Below are 25,495 nucleotides of genomic sequence, written 5' to 3'. Positions count from 1 at the left end.
ATAAAAGTAAAAGGATGAAAAAATACAGCAAACAACTCAATAAAAGCTGTTATACAGTTCTATTACCACACAAGAGACTGTAAGTAAAAAAAAATTAAGACAAAGAAGGTCAATTCATAATGTTAAAAGTTCAACTTATGAGGAAGATAATTTAAAATTTTTTAAAAAGATTTTATTTATTTATTTGACAGAGAGAGAGACAGCCAGCGAGAGAGGGAACACAAGCAGGGGGAGTGGGAGAGGAAGAAGCAGGCTCCCAGCGGAGGAGCCTGATGTGGGGCTCGATCCCATAGCGCAGGGATCACTCCCTGAGCCGAAGGCAGCCGCTTAATGACTGCGCCACCCAGGCGCCCCAAGATCATTTAAATTGTATGTAATTCTTTATTTTCCTTATTGTTGGTCTCTCCCCACTACAGCAGGAATTTTTGTCTTTTTTGTTCACCAAAATATCTCTAGTAACTACAACAGCGCCTGGCATGTAGAAGCCCTTAAACATTTGTTGAAGAAATTAATACACTGCCCCCAAATACATAAAGCAACAATAGACAGAATGATAATGAATAAATTTAAAGAATAAGGAATAACAGACAAATCAATAATTATAGTGGAAGACAAACCAGTAAAGATACCAATGATTTGAACAGCATAAGTAGTAATGATAACCTGAAAGACATACAGGAGACACCATACCTGACACAGAGCACACATTCTTTTCCAGCACAAAGAAACATTCAGAGAAACTGACGTATACTGAACCATTCAACAAGTCTTAACAAATTTAAAGGACTCAAATAGTACAACAATCAAATAACCTCTGTAATTACGAGATATATAAGAAAATCAGGGAAACATGAAGATATTGAATATTTGGTAATAAGGAACTACTGTTAATTCTTTGGTCTGATATGGTATTGTAGTTATGTTTTAAAGAGCTTTTTTAAAAAAAGATTTATTTACTTATTTGAGAGAGGAGAGAATGAGCGTGTGAGGAGGGGAGGGGCAGAGGGAGAGGGAGAGACACAATCTCAAGCAGATTCCATGCTCAGTGGAGATCATGACCCGAGCTGAAACCAAGAGTTGGACGCTTAACTGACTGAGCCACCCAGGGGTCCGTACAAGAGCTTTAACCTTATAGGGATAAATACAGAAATATTTATGGATGAAGTGATGTCTGTAATTTACTTCGAAGTAGTCTGGGAATGGAGGTGGTAGTGGAGGGAGGTGGGCAAAAAGACAGGTAAAATGAGACCGGCCATATTTGTTGAAACTAGATGATCACAGGGGGTCATTGGACAATTATCTCTGATTTTATATGTTTCTAACTTTCTAAAATAAAGGTTTTATAAGGACACCCTTAAATGTATATAATCCGTACCCAGCACTTACACTTTCAAGATATATTGACATGAATGTATGTATAATGTAATAATCTTTTGTAATAACAACCAAAAATGGAGGGAAACTATTTACTCAGTATAGCAATGATGACAAAATGATGGAACAGTCATCCAGTGGAATAATATATAGATGTAAAAACAAAAAATAAAGCTCTAGATGTAAGGCCATTGAAAGATCTCTAAGAATTATCGTCAAGATATATAAAACCAAAATGCAGAATGTGTGTTTAATATACTATATGTTGCATATAAAAAAAGAGAAAAAGAAATAAGATTCTCTAGTCATAACTGCTTGTGAACCGCAACGGCTGGAAGTGCACACCAAACACTAAGAGCAAGGTGACCTGGTGGGGAAGGCACCATGGGAACTGGGCAGCCGGGAGGTAAGTTTGGGAGGGGAATTTTCCTTGCACAAAAATTCCTATATTTCCTGGGTTTTGAATCATGGGAAAGTATTGTCTGTTTGAAATTTAGATAAAGATACAAATCAAAGCCACAATGAGATACCACCTCACACCAGTCAGACTGGCTAAAATTAACAAGTTAGGAAACAACAGATGTTGGCGAGGATGTGGAGAAAGGGGAACCTCTTACACCGCTGGTGGGAATGCAAGCTGGTGCAGCCACTCTGGAAAACAGTATGGAGGTTCCTCAAAAAGTTGAAAATAGAGCTACCCTACGACCCAGCAATTGTACTACTGGGTATTTACCCCAAAGATACAAATGTAATGATCTGAAGGGGCATATGCATCCCAATGTTTATAGCAGCAATGTCCACAATAGCCAAACTATGGAAAGAGCCCAGATGTCCATCGATAGATGAATGGATAAAGAAGATGTGGTGTAGACATACAATGGAACACTACTCAGCCATCAAATCATGAGACTTTGCCATTTGCAACGACATGGATGGAACTAGAGGGTATTGTGCTAAGTGAAATAAATTAATCAGAGAAAGACAATTATCATACGATCTCACTCATATGTGGAATTTAAGAAACAAACCAGAGGATCATAGGGGAAGAGAGGGAAAAATAAAACAAGACAAAATTAGAGAGGGAGACAAACCATGAGAGACTCTTAATCATAGGAAACAAACTGAGGGTTGCTGGAGGGGAGAGGGTTGAAAAAAAAAAAGAAATTTAGATAAAGAAATTTAAAATAGCCATAAAAACTTATAATAACTAAAGTAGTGCTTGGAGAGAAATTTATAAGAAATATTCATAAAAAAGGAAAAGCTGAAAATGAAGGAGTTATGCATTCATTTCAAGAAGTTAAAAATGGAATGGTAAAATAAACAAGAAAGCAGAAGGAAGGAAAATAAAGAGTGGACATTAATAAAATAGAAGACAGATGCAACACAGAAACTCAACAGAGCCAAAATAGTTGGTTCCCCAAAAAGAGTAATACAACTGACCAACCTCTGGTGAGAATGACCAGTAACGAAGGAGGCAAAACCCCCGAGGAATGGAAAGAGGGACTTGATCACAGATGCTACAGGGGTTAAAAAGATAATAGAAGGGTATCATGAACAACTTCATGACAGTAAATCTGAAAAATTAGATGAAATGGATAAATTCCTAAAAAATACACCTTACTACAACTGACACAAAGAAATAGAAAACTGAATATTCCTAAAATTACTAAAGAAAATCAAGTTGAAATCTTCCCACAATGAAAATGCAGACCAACATGATTTTCCAGGTGAATTCTGCCAAACGCTCAAGGAATAAAAAATTACAATCTTGAGGCACCTGGGTGGCTCAGTCAGTTAAGTGTCTGACTCTTGATCTCAGATCAGATCTTGATCTCAGCGTCGTGAGTTCAAGCCCCAGGCTGGTGTGGAGCCTACTTAAAAAAAAAAAAAAACTGCAATCTTAAACATTCTTCGGAGTATAGAAAAATCGAGAACATTTTTGTACTCATCTTTTGAGGAGTTACCAAAATGTAATAAGGACAGTACTAGAAGGAAAAACTACAGGTCAGTATCTCTCAAGAGACATATACAGAGTCCTTTAAAAAGCAGCAAACTGAATCCAGCAAGATCTAAAAAGAATAGTCAAGAATAACACATGTGACCAAACTGGGTTCGTCTTAGGAATGCAAAATTGGCTTAACATTAGAAAATCAATAAATCGTTAAAATTTCAAATGAAAGTTTGGCTTAATATTAGGGTATCAAGTACGCTAGTTTAAATCAGTTTCATATTAATAAATTCTTGAAAGAATGACCAGTTCTTAGGAATCAGTGAAATGAGAATTAAATTCATCATGTGATACCATCACACACCCAATACATGAGTAGACATGTGAAAGTCTGGTAATATATATAGGCCAGGATATGGAATGTTGGGAAGTCATACTGCAGTAAGAATATGCATGGGAACCAAAACTTAGGAAAACACTCTGCAATGGCAAATAAAGCAGAACAGGGGCCCACCTTCATATCCTGTGACCCAGCAACTGTACGCCCAGGCAAAATTCTCCTTCAAGAGACTCTTGCACATTACATTAGGAGATACTTAAAAGAATGTCTAGCAGCAGGTTTTGGTAACAGCAGAAAACTGGGAGTAACCCAAACGTCCATGAAAGGTAATCTGGATGAAAAGAGGATGACGGACTATACAGAGGAATACGCTGCAGGCCTTTAGGCGAGCGCACTGCGGCTCCCGCCCTTGATGGGGCTGAATCTCAAACGCAGTACTGAGCAAAAGAAACAAACTCCAGATTTCGCTGTGTGCACTCTGCATGTTTTCACTCAATATGATGATGCCATTTGTACGAAGTTCAGAAGAAGGCGGCTAAATTAAATGAGATGCATACACAGATGGCAAAACTCGAGAGAAAAGCAAACGGATTCTCCTGATAAAGTTAGGATAGCTGGTAGCTCTGTGGTAAAGGGAGAGGGAGGGATGTGGTGTAGGGGGCACAGAGGAGCTTCTAAGGTACGGTCAGCATTCTTCCATAACCTAAGGCTATTAGGTGACTATTTCCTTTATTCATCCTTACACAACAGACGCATGTTTCATCCCATTTTATGTATTGTGGTATATTTCACAATATTTTTTAAATGCGATTAGGAAAAAAAGGACCTCAACATTAAGGTACAAGAGGAATATAAGAGGAATAATCTACCACGAAGATATCACAATTCTGAATTTATATGCGTCTACCACCGCCTCAAAATACATGAAGGAAAAATTGCCAAATCCACCATCACAGTGAAAATTTTAATACACCTCTTTCAATATTTGGCCACCTGGACAAAATAAAATTAGTAGAAAACTTGACCAATACAATTAGTTTTGAACTGAATAGAGAACACACCCTCTTTCAAGCACACCCAGACCATTTTTTAAAGTTCAACAGAGAAAGTCGATAATTACCAACGAATCACTGACACAACAGCATAAAATGAGAAATCAATAGCAATTATATAAAAACAACAAAAATAAAATGCAACTGTTTGGAAATATAATAAGCATAAATCTAAAATAAGTTCTCAAGCAAAGTGCAAGTAACGGTGAAAATGGGAAACACTGCACATCAAAAGCTGAGGGATGCAACACACATGGAGTGAACTGGACAGCCTTCTCCATGCATGATTAGGGAAGGAGAAAGCTGACTGAAGCATCCCACAATTCCTATTATGGACAAAGGGACAATCTATTATACAAAGAGTTCTTATAGGTTTAGAAGAAAAAGAGCAACAATCCCTTAGAAAAATGAGCAAAGAACTTGGATGGTTGAAAGAAGAGTAAAGGCTGAAAGAGAAATGGCTCTTAAATAGGAGTAAGATTTTTACCTTTTCCTAAGATAAACGCAAGCTAAAATCATACTAAGAAATCACTGTTTATCTGATGCCTATTTGATGACTGGCCAAAATCCACAAGTTTAAAAATACACTGGGTTGGCAGAGCTGTAGGGGAACTGGCATTCTCATACATTGCTGGAGGGAGAGTAATTTACCTAAGCGGGTAACTTGGCAGTACGTACCAAAATCACACAAGTCTACTTCCAGGAATTTAACCTACATACACTCTGCAGGTACAAGGCTATTCACAGCAGCACCTGGTGTTAGTAAGAGTTAAAACCACCTAAATGTCCATCAACAGGAACGACTTAGCCAAATGACAGCACAGTGTATAAGAGAATAAGAGCAACTATAGGGGCGCCTGGGTGGCTCCGTCGTTAAGCGTCTGCCTTCAGCTCAGGGTGTGATCCCGGGCATTCTGGGATCGAGCCCCACATCGGGCTCCTCCACTGGGAGCCCGCTTCTTCCTCTCACACTCCCCTGCTATGTTCCCTCTCTTGCTGGCTGTCTGTCAAATAAATAAATAAAATCTTTAAAAAAAAAAGAGCAACTATAAAAAAGAGCAAGAGTAGAGCGCTTGGGTGGCTCAGTCGGTTAAGCATCCTACTCTTGATTTCAGCTCAGGTCATGATCCCGGGGTCCTGGGATCGAGCCCCGCATCCAGCTCCGTGCCCTGCAGGGAGTCTGCCTGAGGATTCTCTCTCTCCCTCTCCCTCTGCCCCTCCCCCTTCTTGCACTTTCTCTCTCTCTCAAATAAATAAATCTTTTAAAAAATAAAAATAAGAAAGAACAAGAGGGTGATGGGCAAAATGGGTGAAGGGAGCCAAAAGGTACAAGCTTCCAGTTATAAAATAAGTAAGTTAAGGGGAGGTACCGCATGGCGATGATAGCTAGTGACACCATACCACATATTTGGAAGTTGCCAAGAGAGTAGATCGTACAAGTTCTCATCCCAGGAAAAAAAATGTGTAACTGTATGGTTGACAGATGTTAACTAGACTTATTGTGGTGATCACTTTACAATACATTAAACACTGAAACATTATATTATATTATATACCTGAAACTAATATAATGTTATAGGTCAGTTATACCTCAATAAAAAGACAGACAAAAAGAAAAAAGAAACAGGGGCGCCTGGGTGGCCCAGCGGTTAAGCGTCTGCCTTCGGCTCAGGGCGTGATCCCGGCGTTATGGGATCGAGCCCCACATCAGGCTCCTCCGCTATGAGCCTGCTTCTTCCTCTCCCACTGCCCCTGCTGTGTTCCCTCTCTCACTGGCTGTCTCTATCTCTGTCGAATAAATAAATAAAATCTTTTAAAAAAAAAAAAGAAAAGAAAAAAGAAACAAAAAGGAAAGAAGAAAGGGACGCAGGTAGGGAGGAAGGAAGGAAGAAGGAAGGAAAAGGTAGCTATTTATATATGTATTTGGAAAAAGCTCAAAGATAAATGTTTGTACGAACATTGAAAAAAATCTCTGAGTCAGGGCACCTGGCTGGCTCAGTCAGTACAGCATGCGACTCTCGATCATGGCATTATGAATTTGAGCCCCATGTTGGGGGTAGTTTACTTACAAATAAAATCTCTGAGGAGCACCTGGGTGGCTCAGTTGGTTGAGTGCCCAACTCCTGATTTCAGCTCAAGTCATTATCTCAGGGGTGGCTCATGAGATCAAGCCTCAGATCAGCTCTGCGCTGGCTGTGGAGACTGCTTAAGATTCTCTCTCCCAGGGGTGCCTGGGTGGCTCAGCTCTTTAAGCGGCTCAGGTCATGATCCCAGGGTCCTGGGATGGAGCCCTCTATCGGGCTCCCTGCTCAGTGGGGAGCCTGCTTCTCCCTCTCCCTTTGCCTGCCGCTCCCCGTGCTTGTGCTCTCTCTCTCTCTCTCTGTCAAATAAATAAATAAAATCTTAAAAAAAAAAAGATTCTCTACCCCTCCCCAAACTCCACCCCACACATGCTCTCTAAAAAAAAAAAAAAAAAAAAAAAAACTGAGCATGTAAGAATTTCTATATTTGACCTGTGAGAATGTAATCCATTAAAAAAATTAAATACAGACTATCAGAAAGAACGAATTCTCAACATTTGCTGCAACATGGACGGCACTGGAGGAGATAATGCTAAGTGAAATAAGTCAAGCAGAGAAAGACAAATATCATATGATTTCTCTCATCTATGAAACATAAGAACTAGGATGATCAGTAGGGGAAGAAAGGGATAAAGAAAGGGGGGTAATCAGAAGGGGGAATGAAGCATGAGAGACTATAGACTCTGAGAAACAAACTGAGGGCCTCAGAGGGGTGGGCGGTGGGGGAATGGGATAGGCCGGTGATGGGTAGTAAGGAGGGCACGTATTGCATGGTGCACTGGGTGTTATACGCAACTAATGAATCATCGAACTTTATATTGGAAACTGGGGATGTACTGTATGGTGACTAACATAATAAAAAATCATTAAAAAAATAAATACAGAGTTTTCTTTAGTGTGGCCATGTGCAGAAGAATGAAACTGGACCATTTCCTTACACCATACACAAAAAGAGACTCAAAATGGATGAAAGACCTAAATGTAAGACAGGAATCTGTCAAAATCCTAGAGAAGAACACTGTCAGCAACCACTGTGACCTCGGTCACAGCAAGTTCTTGCTAGACATGTCTCCAAAGGCGAGGGAAACAAAGGCAAAAATGAACTACTGGGACTTCATCAAGATAAAAAGCTTTTCTACAGCAAAGGAAAGAGTTGACAAAACCAAAAGACAACTAACAGAATGGGAGAAAATATTTGCAAATGACCTATCAGATAAAGGGCTAGTATCCAAAATCTATAAAGAACTTATCAAACTCCACACCCAAAGAACAAATAATCCAATCAAGAAATGAGAAGACATGAACAGACATTTCTCCAGAAAAGACATACAAATGGCCAATAGACACATGAAAAATTGCTCAACATCACTTGGCATCATGCAAATACACATCAAAACCACAATGAGATACCACATCACACCAGTCAGAATGGCTAAAATTAACAAGTCAGGAAACAACAGAAGGTGGCGAGGATGCGGAAAAAGGGGAACCTTCTTACACTTTGGTAAGAATGCAAGCTGGTGAAGCTACACTGAAAAGCAGTATGGAGCTTCCTCAAAAAGTTGAAAATAGAGCTACCCTGCAACCCAACAATTGCTTTCCTGGGTATTTACCCCAAAGATACAAATGTAGTGTTTGAAGGGGCACCTGCACCCCAATATTTATAGCAGCAATGTCCACAATAGCCAAACTATAGAAAGAGCCCAGATGTCCACAGATTGATGCATGGATAAAGAAGATGTGGTAAATATATACAATGGAATACTACTCAGCCATGAAAAATGAAATCTTGCCATTTGCAACGATGTGAATGGAACTAGAGGGTATTGCGCTAAGCGAAATAAGTCAAACAGAAAAAGACAACTATATAAAATATCCCATTTACAGGGCACCTGGGTGGCTCAGTCAGTTGAGCATCTGACTCTTGATTTCAGCTCAGGTGATGATCTCGGGGTTGTGGGATTGAGCCCTACATCGGGCTCCATGCTCAGTGAAAAGTCTGCTGGAGATTCTCTCTCTCTCCTTCTCCCACTGCCCCTCCCCCCTCACATGGATAAGTAACTCTTTAAAAAAATAAAAAATAAATAAAAGATGCCACTTACAATAGCATCAAAAACTACAAGGTACTCGTACGCTTGAAACATTTGCCTACACACATAAGGCACAAATAAAAGCTACAAGGTCTCTAGAACTAACCTCACATGGGATATACAAGAGCTTTCATAGAGAAAATTAAAATCAGGCAATAAGTAAATAGAAGTATATATTATGTTCATTGGGAATGAAGAGTCAATATCATAAAATATCAATTCTCTCCAAATTAATATAAAATTCAATGTAATTCCAATTAAAATCCCCAAGAGTTTTTTCACAGAACGTGTCCAATAATATCTCAGACAGTTTTGAAGAACAAAGGAAAATGCCTATTATCAGATACCAAGACTTACTAAAAAGCTATAGTACTTAAAACAACGTGGTATTGGCATAAGAATAGACAGACTATTGAAAAAAAAGAGAAGACAAGAAGAAAATGCACATACATATGGCAACTTGATAAATGCCTGATGTGGCACTAAAAATCAGGGAGGAAAGTATGGGCTGCTCAGTAAATGATGCTGGGACAGACAGATATTCAGATGAAAAATAGGTATATTTAGGTTCCAAGCTTACATAATACATTAAATTAGATTAATTTGTTGAATTAAAGTCCAACATATGAGAAGAAAACTTCTATAATTTGAAAAATATAAATGAATAGGACCTTTCCTATTAATAAAAGGCACAAAATGTACAAACTAAGAAAAAGGTTGAAAATTTTAATATCAGAATTTTTAAAATTTTAAATTAAAAGTACATTTGAGATACTATGAACAAAAGAAAAAAACAAGCTACAGATAATGTAGATGACCAAGGAATTACATCTGAAATATATAAAGAATGCCTTCCTAACTCATTCTGTGAGGCTAACACTACCCTGATACCAAACCCAGATGAAGATATTACAAGAAAACTATAGACCAAGATCCCTTGTGAATACAAATGCAAAATTTCTTAACAAAATACTAGCAAACCAACTTCAGTAGCATACTGAAAGCATTATGTATCATGATTTACATGGGTTTTATTCCAGGAATGCAAGGATGGCTCAATATACAAAAATCAATTTGCACACTACAATACAGCACATTAACAGAATGAAGAAAAAGCCACATGATCATCTCAACTGGTGTGAACAAAGCATTGGACAAAAGTCAACACCCTTGGAATAGAAGAGAATATCCTCAACATGACAGAGGCCACAAATAAAAACCCATAGCTAACGTCATACTCAATGGTGAAAGACTGAAAGCTTTTCCACTAATATTAGGAACAAGTTAAGGATGCCCACTTTATGCCACTTCTTTATTTTTTTTTAAGATTTTATTTATTTATTTGACAGAGAGAGAGACAGCCAGCGAGAGAGGGAACACAAGCAGGGGGAGTGGGAGAGGAAGAAGCAGGCTCCCAGCGGAGGAGCCCGATGTGGGACTCGATCCCAGAACGCTGGGATCACACCCTGAGCCGAAGGCAGACGCTTAACGACCGCGCCACCCAGGCGCCCCACACTTTATGCCACTTCTATTTAACATAGTACTGGAAGTTCTAACCAGAGCAATTAGGCAAGAAAAAGAAAGGGCATCCAAATTGGAAAGGAAGAAGTAAAATCGTCTCTATTCATAGTGACATGACGTTACACATAGAAAATCCAAAAGAACCCCCCCACAAAAAAACTGTTACAGCTAATAAATGAATTCAGCAAAGTTGCAGGATATAAAATCAACCTGCAAATATCAGTTGTATTTCTGTACACTTGTAATGAACAAGCCAAAAAGGCAATTTTTAAAAAAATTTTCACTTACAATAGCATCAAAAAATAAACTACTTAGGATAAATGTATCCAAGGAGGTGAAAGACTTGCACATGGAAAACTACAAAATATTATAGAAAGAAATTATAGAAGACACAAATAAATGGAAAGACATCGTATGTTCACAGATTGGAAAACTTAACATTAAGATGGGCTAACAGACACATGAAAAAATGTTCAAAATCATTAGCCATCAGGGAAATTCAAATCAAAACCACACTAAGATACCACCTTATGCCAGTGAGAATGGCAAAAATTGACAAGGCAAGAAACAACAATTGCTGGAGAGGATGTGGAGAAAGGGGATCCCTCCTACATTGTTGGTGGGAATGCAAGTTGGTACAGCCACTCTGGAAAACAGCGTGGAGGTCCCTTAAAAAGTTAAAAATTGAGCTCCCCTATGATCCAGCCATTGCACTACTGGGTATCTGCCCCAAAGATACAGACGTAGTGAAGAGAAGGGCCATATGCACCCCACTGTTCATAGCAGCATTGTCCACAATAGCTAAATCGTGGAAGGAGCCGAGATGCCCTTCAACAGATGACTGGATTAAGAAGTTGTGGTCCATATATACAATGGAATATTACTCAGCTATCAGAAAGAACGAGTTCTCAACATTTGCTGCAACATGGACGGCACTGGAGGCAATAATGCTAAGTGAAATAAGCCAAGCAGAGAAAGACAGTTATCTTATGGTTTCTCTCATCTATGGAACATAAGAACTAGGATGATCGGTAGGGGAAGAAAGGGATAAAGAAAGGGGGGGTAATCAGAAGGGGGAATGAAGCATGAGAGACTGTGGGCTCTGAGAAACAAACTGAGGGCTTCAGAGGGGAGGGGGAGGGCACGTATTGCATGGTGCACTGGGTGTTATACGCAACTAATGAATCATCGAACTTTATATCGGAATCCGGGGATGTACTGTATGGTGACTAACATAATATAATAAAAAAACATTAAAATAAAAAAATTTTTTAAAAAAAGGTGGCAACACTACACAAAGTGATCTACATATTCGATCCCTATCAAAATCCCAATGGCCTTTTTTATAGACAGAGAAAAACCCATCTTAAAATTCATACAGAGGGGCGCCTGGGTGGCACAGCGGTTAAGCGTCTGCCTTAGGCTCAGGGCGTGATTCCGGCGTTATGGGATCAAGCCCCACATCAGGCTCCTCCACTTTGAGCCTGCTTCTTCCTCTCCCACTCCCCCTGCTTGTGTTCCCTCTCTCGCTGGCTGTTTCTATCTCTGTTGAATAAATAAATAAAATCTTTAAAAAAATAAAAATAAAAATAAAAATAAATAAAATAAAATTCATACAGAATCTCAGGGGGCCTCATATAGCCAAAACAATCTCAGAAAAAGAACATAGCTGGAAGACTCAACACTTCCTAATTTCAAAACTCACTACAAAGCCACCGCAATTGAAGCAGTGTGGTATTGGCATTAGGACAGACACACAGACCAATGGAGTAGAACAGAGCTCAGAAATAAAGCCTAACATACTTGCTCATTTGATTTTCAACAAGGGTACTAAATCATTCAAAGGGACAAGGATAGTATTTTCAACAAATGGTGCTAGAAAAACTGGATGTTTACATGCAAACAAATGAAGTTGGATCCTTATCTTACTTTGTATATAAAAATCAACTCAAGGGGTGCCTTGGTCACGCACTCGGTTAAGTGTCTGCCTCCGGCTCAGGTCATGATCTCGGGGTCCTGGGATCCAGCCCTGCATGGGGCTCCCTGCTCAGCGGGGAGCCTGCTTCCCCCTCTCCCTCTGCCCCTCCCCGCCCCACTTGTGCTCTCTCTCGCTCTCAAATAAATAAATAAAATCTTCAAAAAAAAATCAACTCAGGGGCGCCTGGGTGGCTTAGTCAATTTAGCGTCTGCCTTCGGCTCAGGTCATGATCCCAGGGTCCTGGGATCAAGTCCCCCATTGGGCTCCCTGCTTGGCAGGGAGCCTGCTTCTCCCTCTCCCTCTGCCTGCATTCCCCCTGCTTGTGCTCTCTCTCCCTCTGTCAAATAAATAAACAAAATCTTTTAAAAAATCAACTCAAAACTATAAAACTACAAAATTCTTAGAAGAAAATATCAGTAAAAATTATGACCTTGGAATAGGCAATGATTTCTTAAATATGAGGCCAAAAGCACAGGCAATAAAAGAAAAAATAGGTAAATTAGACTTCATCAGAATTAAAAACTGCTATGCACCAAAAAAACACTATTAAGAGAGTGAAAAAGCAGGGGGTGCCTGGTTGGCTCAGTTGGTAGAGCATGTGACTCTTGACCTCACGGCCGTGAGTTCAAGCCCCACATTAGGCGTGGAGCCTATTAAAAAGAGAGAGAGAGTAAAAAAGAAACCCAAAGAATGGGAGAAAATACTTGCAAATCATATATCTGATAAGCGATTAATATCCAGAATATATAAAGAACTCCCACAACTCAACAACAATAAAAAAACAAACAACTCAATTAAAAAATGGGCAAAGGATTTAAACGGACATTTCTCCAAAGAAGATAAACAAATGGCCAATAAGCATGTGGAAAGATGCTCAACATCCTTTGTCATTAGGAAAATGAAAATCAAAACCACAATGAGATACCACTTCATACCCATTAGGATGGTTATTACAAAAAACAGTAATAATAAGCGTCAGAGAGGGTGTGCATTGCTAGTGGGAATGTATACTGCAGCTACTGTGGAAAACAATTTGGCAACTCCTTAAAAAGCTAAAAAAAGAGGGCGCCTGGGTGGCACAGTCATTAAGCGTCTGGCTTCGGCTCAGGGCGTGATCCCGGGGTCCTGGGATCGAGCCCCACATCAGGCTTCTCCGCTAGGAGCCTGCTTCTTCCTCTCCCGCTCCCCCTGCTTGTGTTCCCTCTCTCGCTGGCTGTCTCTCTCTGTCAAATAAATAAATAAAATCTTAAAAAAAAAAAGCTAAAAAAAGAATTACCATAAAGTATATTTCTGTCCTAGGTAAATACCCAAAAGAATTTCGAGCAGGGACTCAAAACAGATGCTTGTACCCTAATGTTCATTGCAACATTATTCAGGATAGCCAAAAGATGGAAACACCAGAGTATCCACCCATCAGTAGATGAATAAACAAAATACATCTATACATACAATGGAATATTACTAAATGTTCCATAAAAGGAATACGCCATAAAAAGAAACAAGATTCTAATAAATACTAGGACATGGATGAACCTTGAAAACATTATGCTAAGTGAAATAAGCCAGACACACACAAAAGAACAAATATTGTGTGATTCTACTTACATGAGGTACCCAAAACAAGCAAATTTATAGAGATAGAAAGCAAAACAGAGACTGGGGGAGGGGGGAGAAATGGGTAATTATTCCTTAATGGGTATAGAGTTTGTCTGGGATGATGAAAAAGTTCTGGAAACAGATAGGGGTAACAGTTATACTACACTGTTAATGCAGTTAGTGCCACTGGATTGTACACTTAAAAATTGTTAAAATGGTAACTTCTATGTCTAGTTTACCATAACTTAAAAAAATAATAAAAATAAATGAAGAATACCTACACATTAAAAAGACATTGAAACAATGGGCAATGCACCAAATTCACCAGTAAAATACGCATTCCTGGTAACTCCGTTATTCTGCTTCTAGGTATTTCCCTCAGACAAACTCTTGCACACTCACAATGAGACCTACATCGCAGCACTGTGCGTAAGGGCATTAGAGTTGATACCCGACCATTCCTCAACAGAGGAATAGTAAGTAAACAATGAAACACAACACAGCCATTAAAATCATTCAACTAGATCTCCATGTCATGCCACAGAATGGCAAACACTGATTACTGAAAAAGCAAGTTGATACCACTAATGTGTAATTTTAAAATACAAAACAGAGGCGCCTGGGTGACTCAGTCGTTAAAGCGTCTGCCTTCGGCTCAGGGCATGATCCCGGCGTTCTGGGATCGAGCCCCACATCAGGCTTCTCCACTAGGAGCCTGCTCCTTCCTCTCGCACTCCCCCTGCTTGTGTTCCCTCTCTCCCTGGCTGTCTCTATCTCTGTCAAATAAATAAATAAAATCTTAAAAAAAAATACAAAACAATCTATATTGCCTAGGATATGCGTACGACTAATAAAAGTACAAAGCAAGCAGGGAGATGGCTGTGGTTGTTTCTGGAGAGGAGGGAGAGGGAAGAAATGAGAGGGTGGGCTTTAACTAGATCATTAGCATTTTATTCCTTTCTGATGCAAATATGGCAAGATGTTAACATCTGTTTCCCTTGGCAGTGGATTTATGGGTCTCTATGACATTATTTTCGGTAAGTTTGAAATGTTTCATAATTAGAAATTAGAAAGGGAAAAATCTTAGATCCCTGTGAAATCTTACTAATATAAGAATTGAGTTGGGGACCCAAATTTGTTTAATTCAAGATGGGTAGCCACTCCCAAACCCCACGGGGACTGCACTTTTACCAAACACCATGCACACTGCTCCTCCCCAGGAGGCATTGGGAAGACGGAACTTCACTCTGCTTGCCCTGGAGGTGGAGGTTTACTCCATCGAGAAGGCAATGAACTTGGGTGGTCTATCAGGATATCAGAACTAAAAAACGAGAAACCACCAGACAGGNTCAACTGCCTGCCACTAAAACCTCCAGACTCCCCAGCCAATGCAGCACCCTTCTATTCCCCTTATAACCCTAATAACCCCTTATAATCCGCTCAGGGTAACTGCTCCCGTGTTCCCTATCCCAGCCGTGCCCACATTCTCTTCCCCATCTTTTTCCTGTGACTCAATCTCTCCTTTCTGCCAGGTCCACCCAACAGCATTTATACATGCTCCCATCTTAAAACATGAAACAACAAAATACCACTCTCCCCAACCTCATGACCCCTCTAACTAGGGCTCGCCTTTTCTCTCTTCACACCCAGACTTCTTCAAAGCCTTCCACTTCATGGGGTGCCTGGGTGGCACAGCGGTTAAGCGTCTGCCTTCGGCTCAGGGCGTGATCCCGGCGTTGTGGGATCGAGCCCCGCATCGAGCCCCGCATCGAGCCCCGCATCGAGCCCCGCATCGAGCCCCACATCGAGCCCCGCATCGAGCCCCGCATCGAGCCCCGCATCGAGCCCCGCATCGAGCCCCGCATCGAGCCCCGCATCGAGCCCCGCATCGAGCCCCGCATCGAGCCCCGCATCGAGCCCCACATCGGGCTCCTCTGCTGTGAGCCTGCTTCTTCCTCTCCCACTCCCCCTGCTTGTGTTCCCTCTCTCGCTGGCTGTCTCTCTGTCAAGTAAATAAATAAAATCTTTAAAAAAAAAAAAAGGCTTCCACTTCTTCATCACCCCACTGAAATTGCTGTAGCAAAGACTGCCAATGACCTCTACTCAGGGGAGACTGGGAGTAGAGGACTTAGAACTTTTCATCTGGTTCCCACGCCTATGGTCTGAATTCTCATTTCCTTGTGCATGCTTTGCTTTTATTAAAATAATAATTCCCATGATCACCTACGAGCAGTTTTTCATTCTTCTCTTCCCTGAAGGTTCAGCTGCAATGGCCGCCATGGACCAGTCCCTCCTTGAGATGCGTCACTGTAACTCCTTTCTGGTCCTTCTTCTCGGCAGAGTCCCCCTTCTGCCCACGGTTTCAACAATGGCTTCCTCAACATTGTGTTTCACTTTTTTCCCCACTATATACTGTTTCTTTGGGAGGATTTTACCCAGACCATGACTCCAATCATAGCCAATATGTTGATGACTCCCAGCCCTCTGGGTTCAATTCGGATCTCTCTCCTGAGTTCCAAACCTGCAGATCCAAGAGCCTCCTCACAAATCTCTACTTGGATGCCTTCAGCCACCCAAACTGTCATACTCAAAACCAGAACCATCATTTGCCTTCACCAGACCTACTCCTCTTTCTACTATACCTAACTCAGTAACAGGAACCACCCACCATCTATCCAGTTGCTCAAGCCAGAAACCCACGAATCTTAACTCTATTGACTGTCCCCTAAATCTCACCTGAAATTCACATCTCTTCATCCCCTGGGCCACCTTCTTTTCTCACCTGGATTGCTGCAACCACTTCCTAACTGGCCTCCCACTCACCTGCTACACTCCAGCCAGAGTGAGCCTTCAAAACCAAACGCGGATGTGGCATCACTCTGCTTTCCCCCTTATTTCTCAGATTGTCTAAACTCCTCAACACAGCCCAGAGCTTCCTGACGTGTACACCTGTCCCCCAACATTTGCTCAGCCTCACCTCCCGCACTCCCTTCCTACAACTCTCTCCAGTCACCATGAATAGCTATCCATGGTCCCTTGCCTCCAGGCCTCTGGCACTTATCCTACCTTCCACCGGGAGTGCCCTCTTCCCTCCTCCCCCTCCTCTACCACTTCTGGACTAACTCCTCAGCCTTCAACTGTCAGTTCAAAGGTCATGTTCTCCAGGAAGATTCCTCTTTACCTAGACTTGGCCAGTGCCTTTATTGTGTGGCCCCCTGTGATATCTACTACACCCGTCAGACTTTATCCTGCTGGTTGTGGCTGTTTAATGTCTGTCTCCTGAGAGCAAGACTAGGTCTCTCAATCGCCATTTTATCCCCAGTTTCTATTATAGTGCTTGGCACAGGGCATATGTTCAACAGATGAGAGGAAAATGCAGTCTTTGCCCTCAGTTTTTGGTCTACTGAAGCTCAAATAATAATAAAGAAATAGGGGCTACTGGGTGGCTCAGCTGGTTAAGTGTCCGACTCCTGATCTCAACTCAAGTCTTGATCTCAGGGTTGTGAGTTCAAGCCCTGCATTGGGCTCCACACTCGGTATGGAATCTACTTAAAAACTAAAAAAAATTACAATATAATAAAGTAAGTGCTATAATAGATTATATACGTGTATAAATGCTTGTGGGTTGCTATGGTCTGAATGTTTATGGCCCCCTAAACATTATGCCCAATGTGATGGTATTAGGAAGTGGGACCTTTGGGAGGTGCTTAGGTCATAAGGGTGGAACCTTCACAAATGGGATTAATGCTCTTGTAAAAGAGGCTCCACAGAGCTCCCTAGCCCCTCCACCATGTGAGAATAAACAAGTCTGTGACCTGGAAGAAAGCCCTCACCCCACCACGCTGGCACCCTGATCTCTGACTTCCAGCTTCCAGAACTGGAAGAAAAAAAATTTCTGTTTATAAGCTACTCAGTCTGTGGTATTTTGTTCTAGCGGCCCAAACAGACTAAGCCGTGGATATATGTGGACATGGACATGTGTATATGAAATGCTGAAGAAACCTAACCAACCATCTGGGTTAGCCAAGAAAGTTCACATGAAATAAATGACATTTGAACTGGCTTATCATTCATTCAACAAATAATTTCTGGGCACCTTCTTGGTGCCAGGCAATGTTCCAGGCACTAAGGATAAAGCAGAAAATAAGACAAAGAATTTTAAAAAGAAAAGTCCCTGCCTTCCCGGAGTTTATCCTAGTCGGGGATGACCAAAAGAGATATTAAACTCAAATAAGATAATTTCAGGAAATGATACATGCTTTCGAGAATATAAAACACTGTAGGTGTTTACCAGCATGGGGGCAGAAGGCTGAGTGTGTTCTGTGTGCCTACAGTAGGGCTCCCTGTGGAGGTGTCACAGGAATATATAACCTGAATGAGGGGATGGAGCCAACCACTTGAATATCTGGGGGAAGACAGCTTTAGGCAGACGGAACACAGAGACCCATTGATTCAGAGAACAGAAAGAAGGCCAGTGGGGCAGAAACACAATGAGTATTTATATCTCCAGCCCAGACCTCATCCCTGAACTCCAGAATCACAGAGCCAACTACCACCTGGACATCACCACTGGAGGTCATTTTGACCTTCACATGTCTAACACCAACCTTGTTTCCCCTCCAAACCCATTCCTTCCCATTTTAATAAATGACAGTTGCATTGTCCCAGTTGTTCAAGCTAAAAATCCTGGAGTCATACTTGACTCCACCCCAAATTCAATCCATCAACAAATCTTATTGGCTCTACCTTCAAAATATATCCGGAATCTGAGGGGTTCCCACCACCTCCCCGGGCCACCCCAGTCTTGCTGAAGTATTTGGATCCAAGCCTTTGTGCAAGGCAGAATCACTGAAGGCTTTCTAGGACTGGACAGAGAAGTGACACTTGCCATAGTGGTGTGTTGGGAGTCAGCTCACACCAGTTCACAACAGCCAACTGGTAAATGTTCAGGAATGTTGCAAGATGGTTGCCATCACAGTGACAGCATGAATTTGGCAATGGTAGGAATATTTATACCACAGATATTGGCTAATATTACAAATCAAGGCTCCCCCCTGCACACCCCCCACTCTACCCTGGTGGTGAGAGCGTTCAACATCTACCAGAACACAACTGCATGTGAAAATCTGTATTACAGAAAGATGATTCTTGTGTGATCGGGTGTGCAATTCTGGTCTCTATGGGTGTTTCTGTTTGTGAATACACATGAGAAGCACCTGAAAAACCTTTCCCACCATTCATCTGCCTGCTTGCCTGAATACAGTTAAGGACTTCGAGATCAGGAACACCTGTTAAGAGACTGTTGGCAGTGATGCAGGTGAAAGATGAAGGTGCCAAGCACAGAAAGAAGAGTGGTCAGAGAAATCTAGAAGTCATTTACTCTGAGAGAACTAGATTCCTTTCCTTCACACCACTCCTCATTTTGTAGTCACAGACTTATTTCTGTGATCTTTTGTTAACATGTCTTCCTGTCTAGACCGTACGTTCCCTAAGGGCAGGGGCTGCATGTTTGCCCCCCATTGTACGCCCACAGCAGAGCCCAATGCCTACATCAGTACCACCTCACTGACGAGTCATTACATGAAGAAAGGAAGAGTCAGTGATGACGCTCAGGTTTCTAGCTTAGGTGATAAAGAAAGAACATGGAAAAAAGAATAGGCATGGCTGGGAGGATTTGGGAAGTGTTGACTTGAAGTTCCTTGGACTATCTAGGCAGTGGTGTCCAGCTACCAGCTGGAAATAGGAGTCTTAGAGTTTTGGGTCTGGAAGAGACCTTCTGGAGTCTAACATGCAACCCTGCCCTCTTCCCTCAGAATCTAAATTGTCAACTTCCCTGTCTTGAGACTCACCCGAACCTCGGCCTCCCGTGGCCTCCCATTGAGGTCGCACTTGGACCCATTGCCATAGGTCTGGCTGTGGTAGCGTTTCAGGCGATGCTGCTTGGAGGCCTGGGGAGGATATCAAGAAGGAAGGCGGGGGCAGAAGAAAGACAGCAAAGAGGAAGAATGGCACTTTGTCCTAATGGCCACCAAGCCCCAAGCAACATGTCAGCTAATCCTGCCCCTCCCCTTCTGGTCAGGGCTCTTAGTCTACAGCCAGGACCCCATTCTCTCCCAATCCCAGACTCCTGACACCTTGGCTGTCTCATCATCCCAGTCGAAGGCCGATTGGTAGTAGCCGAGATAGAGGACTTCACCTTTGATCTCTGAATCTACAAGAGAAACCACAGTGAAGCACCATTACTCCCTTCTAAGAGGACCAAGAGGGAAAGGGACTGGGGAGGCAGGTCACCTTCCATGCCACGGTGCTGAGGGTTTAGGGGAAATGTAAGCGTGAGTCACCTTCCATGTGGTACTGCTGGATGTGGCGTCCATAACAGAATTCATACGTCCACCAGTCCTTGGTCTGACAATAAAAAATGAACAATCAAGGGGCTAGAGTGCAGATGTCTCTGCTCGGAACCTGAATCTCTCCCGGCTCCAAGACACGTAACCTCTCAACTACTTCTCATCCCCTCTGCTTCCACACTCAATTCTCCAGATTCTCAGTGAGGAGGAAGGGCTGCTTTCCTTCTGTGACTGGGAGAAATACCGCTAGAGTATGTTTTCCACCTGTGGTCTTTCCACTCCTCCCTTTTTAAAGATTTTTTTAAAATCCTCCTTTGCCTTCCATAAAGATAAGAAATCATGGTATCCTTGAAGCACTCAGACCAGGAAAATACAGAATATTCAAATATTAATTGAACTTCTACAACATTCCTTCTACTGTTCTGGCCACTGGGGAGACAGCTGTGAACAAGATAAATTCTCTGATCTCATGGACTCACATTCCAGACCAAAATTAAATAAACTGATGATTCAGTTGGTAAGATGATTTCAGATCATGAAAAATGCCATGATGAAAATAAAATAGGATACTGGGCAGAGAGTGACAGGGTCAGGGGGTAACTTTACCAGGAAGGCTTCTCTAGGAAAGTGTCTCTCCTACCTACACTGACTCTCTTCTGGCACCTCAATCTTGGTTTAACCATCTGAGAGCTGCTATCCTAATCCTCCTCTACATTCAGCAAGGTGTCATAAGTGGTTGCAGGATTCTTTGTTTCTCTCCTGTCTGTACAATATGTCTACTCCTCCAATGGCCTTCTTAACTCCCACAGGTCCTCTGGATCCCTCTTCATTTGCAGGCACTCTGATTCCCAGATAGCTAGCCAGCTCCCAAGCCCCCATTGCATCCTCCCCAACCCCTTTCACCTTCAGCAGGCAAGGAGCATCTTTCATTGGGCTCAACAACTCAGGGATCCCAGGCCCTCGGTAAGCAGGTGCCTCCTCCTCCCTTTCACGCTGGAAGTGAATAGCTCCAGCTGGCAGGCGACATTCATAGCGTTGTTTGTACTTAGAGGAGACAATCACCACGTCGGAAGCTTGGCTCTGGGAAAGAAGGGAGGGTCAGGGGGCAGGGAGGCAAAGAGAGGCTGTGATCAGAGAGAACAACGAGATCCCTCTGCAGATCCTGGGGAAGAGCCCGTTCAAGTCAGAATGACCAACAAGTTCTCCAGCTGTGTTTGGCGGGTGAGGGGAGAGAGCACTCCCACTTCTCCGCGGGGCGGAGTCTGGGTGCTTCGATCAGGAACTGAAGCTGACAGCGGGAAGCCCCACCCCTCCCAGTCCCTAGCCCCAAGGGAATGGGTCTCAGTCAACGAGCCTTAGGAGTCATCGTAAAACCCCTACCAACTCTTCCCGATTCTTCTTAGGCTCCCGCTGCAGACCCCACGGTTGTCCTTCTTCCTCCACCTTTTCCCCCTTTCCCTTGCCCCAGACCCTGGCCCCTCCACACCTCCTCACCTGCCCTCCCATGACAGGCAATGGCAGGATCTCGATCCCATAACGCATTTCACTCAGCTCCTCTAGGTTCAGGCTGCCGACACCGCCAGTCAGACTTGCGGGTAACAGGAGCCCCAGAAGCAGCAGCCCCAACAGACTGGACAGCAGCGTTTCCGCCGCCATCTTTCGTTCACCTTCTTACCCAGAGCAGCTCCTTCCGCCCTAAACCTGGCAGCGGCCTCACCCCGCCCATGAACGTTGCGAAGTCTCATTGGCTAAGCAGTCTGTCCCTCTCACCTACCTTGTTCCCATTTGTAAACGTGGCTCCGAAGTCCACGGGGAGGTGGACCACGACGATAAGCAAAACCACTCGCTGCTCGTGATTGGTCAGAGAGGCCAACCAATTATCGAGGACATCAGACCCCCTCCCATCCTCTCCAGTCGCCAGGGAGGCGCGGTCTAATGCGCTGGCCCTTGGAAGCAATTTTTCTGTCTTCGCCCAACTGTCATGCGCATCTCTTTTTCTCATTTTTTTAAGCCGTTTCTTGCATTGTAGACTGCCCCCGCCAGGTGGAGGATTGAGGCCGATGGGTGAGTACACGCAATACCCATGAAAGTTACTTAATACTTGTTGCAAAACAATTATGTAAAAACATTCCTCTTTTCATATACACATACAGCTTTAGGGCAATCTGGTAATTTGTGTCAAAACCTTTCTACACGATCCTATAGTTGTCCGCCAATAAAATTATCCTAAAGAAATAACGGGGGCTTCCAGTTAAAGACTGGGGGTGGGGTGGGAAGTAATTGCCGGTATTATCCTCCAGGCCCAGAAAGGAAAAGGAGACAACAGCCGCAATATTTTAGAAGCTAGAAAACAAACGGAGGAACAGAATGGCTTAGCAAACCCGAGAAATTGATTCCTAAACAAAGATATACTTTTGGAAAAACTCCTCTGGCGAATGTGACCAGTCCAAAAGAGACATCCCAAAGGTACCCTCATCAGGGTTCTCTTAATGAAATAGATGAAAGAATCCTACAAGTAAGCCCTTGGCCTACATGTCCCAGCTCTGACATGGTCCAGCCGAAAGGATCATTAGACATTTAAGGAAATCCTTTAATATACAAGAAAGAAACCAAAACAGACAAGAAGAAAAAAAAGCAATTTAGAAGAAACAGAAATTGCAAGGGAGAGGGGCGCCTGGATGGCTCAGTCTGTTAAGTGGCTGCGTCCAGCTCAGGTCATGATTTCGGGTCCTGGGATCAGGCTCCACATCGGGCTCTTAGTTCAGCGGGGAGTCTGCTTCTCCCTCTCTCCCTCTGCGATCTCTCACTCTCAAATAAATAAAATCTTTTAAAAAATAAATTGCAAGGGAGAAAAAACTTTAAAATAAAACAAACCAAAAAAAATCCATCATTAATATCCTCAGAGAGATAATATATTATATCCATAAATTAACAATAGGAAGCTATTTTAAAAAGTAATTACTATTAAGATTAGCAAAAATGAGCTCTTGGAAATCAAAACCATGATAGCAGAAATAAAAAATTCAATAGAAAGAATGGAGAATAAAATTGAAAATCAAATTTCCTCTACTTAAGAAGAAAATCAATAAAAATTAGAGGATCAGTCCAGAAGGTTGAATGTCTGAATAACGGGAGTCATAGAAAGAATAAAGAATCAGAAAGGAAGAAACAATTAAAGCAATTATTCAAAAGTATTCCCCTGAAATGAACAACTGAGACACTAAATTGTAAGGACATACTAGCAAAAACAAATCAGACCCACACCAAGATACATGATTATAGAATTTTGGAACACTGGACACAGAGAAATAATTCTAAAAGCTTCCACAGAGAAAGAACAAGTTGCATACAAAGATCAAAAATCAGAACCTGGGTGGCTCAGTTGGTTAAGCATCTGACTTCACCTCAAGTCATGATCTCAGGGTTTGGGGATCAAGCCCCACGTTGGGCTCTGCCCTTGTCATGGAGTCTACTTGTCCCTCTGCCCCCTCCTCGTGCTCTCTCTCTGAAGTAAATAAATAAAATCTTTTTTAAAAAAGCAGAACAGCATTCGGCTTACCAATTCATCCACACTGTCAGGTAGAAGACAATGAAAAAATGCCCTAAAGATTATAAAATAATTATGCTTACTATATTTAAACTTTTTAAAAATTGTATTTACTTGTCAGAGGTAGAGAGCACAAGTAGGGGGAGAGGCAAGCAAAGCAGGCAGAGGGAGAAGCAGGCTACCTGCTGAGCAAGAAGCCGGATGCGGGACTCAATCCCAGGACCCTGGGATCTTAACCTGAACTGAAGGCAGCCACTTAACCGACTGAGCCACCCAGGCATCCCAATGCTTAACATACTTAAAAAAATAAAAAAGAAAACTGAAAATACATCAGAAAACAGGAAACTATAAAAATGATCTAACATTTAAAGTAGAGTTTCTAGAAATGAAAAAATAAAGTTTTAAATTAAAAATTGAATGGATAAAGTAATTAAATAGTTTAAGAAGAAATTATTCTTCATAGAAGAATTCCAGCTAATAAATGCAGAAGGAATAATATATTGTCATAATTTTACAATTCTAATTAAATAATTAATTTAGGCAATAGTCATCAATGACTGTCAGAAACATTATGTAAGAGGCTTATAGGTGAATCAAGCCCATACCATGTACATACACTGATAAAACTTAACATCATGGAAAGAGAAACAACCAAACATTATGTGCTTCTTGATTGGATACAATAGGAAGCACAGAGCATTATCTATGGAGGATTCTTGCCAAAAAAACAAAATTCTAAATATAACTGTCAGCTTACAGGAAATATGAGAAATAGGAGAATATGTTAAACAATGCCAGGAATGTAATCAGGAATAAAATAGAATCAATGCCCCAGTTTCTTCAACAAATACATGCAAGGAAAAATTGGGAGAGGGGAGAACTGTTACATATTAAAAGAGGTTTAAGAAAGATATCAATCAGGAGGCCTGGGTGTCTCAGTTGGCTAAGCATCCAACTCTTGGTTTTGGTTCAGATCATGATCTCAGTGTGGTGAGATCAAGCCCCACTTTGGGCTCCACACTCAGCGGGGAGTCTGCTTGAGATTCTCTCCCTCTGCCCTTCTCCCTGATCATGCATTCTCTGGCTCTCTCTCTCTGTCTAGTAAACAAATAAATCTAAAAAAAGAAAAAGAAAGAAAGAAAGAAAGAAAGAAAGAAAGAAAGAAAGAAAGAAAGAAATCAACCAAATGCAATGTAGATCTTGTTTGGATCCTAAATCAAATTATCTATAGAAAGACTTTTATGAATTAATTAGGGAAATTTGGACACTGGTTGGATGTTATATAATAGCAAGGTATCATTGTTAATGTGCTGGATGCAATAATGGTGTTATAATTATGTAAAAAAATCATCCTTATCTCTTAGAGATACACACTCATGTACTTACCAATGAAACAGTATAATGTCTAGCATATGCGTTAAAATAATTCCGTGGGAAGGACAGCTGGGTGGCTCAGCCGGTTAAGTGCCTGCCTTTGGCTCAGGTCATGATCCTAAGGTCCTGGGGTTGAGTCCCACATCCAGCTCCTTGTTCAGTGGGAAACCTGCTTCTCCCTCTGCCTGCCACTCCCCCTGCTTGTGCTACTCTCTCTCTCTCTCTGATTAAATAATAATAATAAAAA

At 41.9% G+C, this 25,495-nt stretch overlaps 1 protein-coding gene across 5 annotated transcripts in view; it reads right to left on the bottom strand.

Annotated features, from left to right (window-relative positions):
* OS9 (OS9 endoplasmic reticulum lectin) overlaps window positions 1-22,017 on the bottom strand; it is a 32,268-nt gene extending 10,251 nt beyond the window's left edge. For 4 of the 5 annotated variants that reach the window (XM_008684360.2, XM_040637193.1, XM_040637192.1 and 1 more), the window contains exons 1-5: window positions 21,822-22,017; window positions 21,231-21,407; window positions 20,322-20,385; window positions 20,115-20,191; window positions 19,830-19,928 (exon numbers count right to left, since the gene is read on the bottom strand). In XM_008684360.2, the coding sequence (XP_008682582.2) occupies window positions 19,830-19,928; window positions 20,115-20,191; window positions 20,322-20,385; window positions 21,231-21,407; window positions 21,822-21,983 (579 nt within the window). In that variant the 5' untranslated portion in view covers window positions 21,984-22,017. The remainder of the gene's footprint in view (window positions 1-19,829; window positions 19,929-20,114; window positions 20,192-20,321; window positions 20,386-21,230; window positions 21,408-21,821) is intronic. The other variant, XM_040637195.1, reaches the window with a different exon arrangement.
* Window positions 22,018-25,495: the final 3,478 nt, after the last annotated feature.

The sequence above is a fragment of the Ursus maritimus genome, unplaced genomic scaffold, assembly GCF_017311325.1.
Source record: "Ursus maritimus isolate PB19 unplaced genomic scaffold, ASM1731132v1 scaffold_21, whole genome shotgun sequence".
In the NCBI taxonomy this organism is placed as follows: Eukaryota; Metazoa; Chordata; class Mammalia; order Carnivora; family Ursidae; genus Ursus; species Ursus maritimus.
Note: the sequence above shows the minus strand (reverse complement) of the source record. Positions and strands in the feature narration are given on the sequence as shown.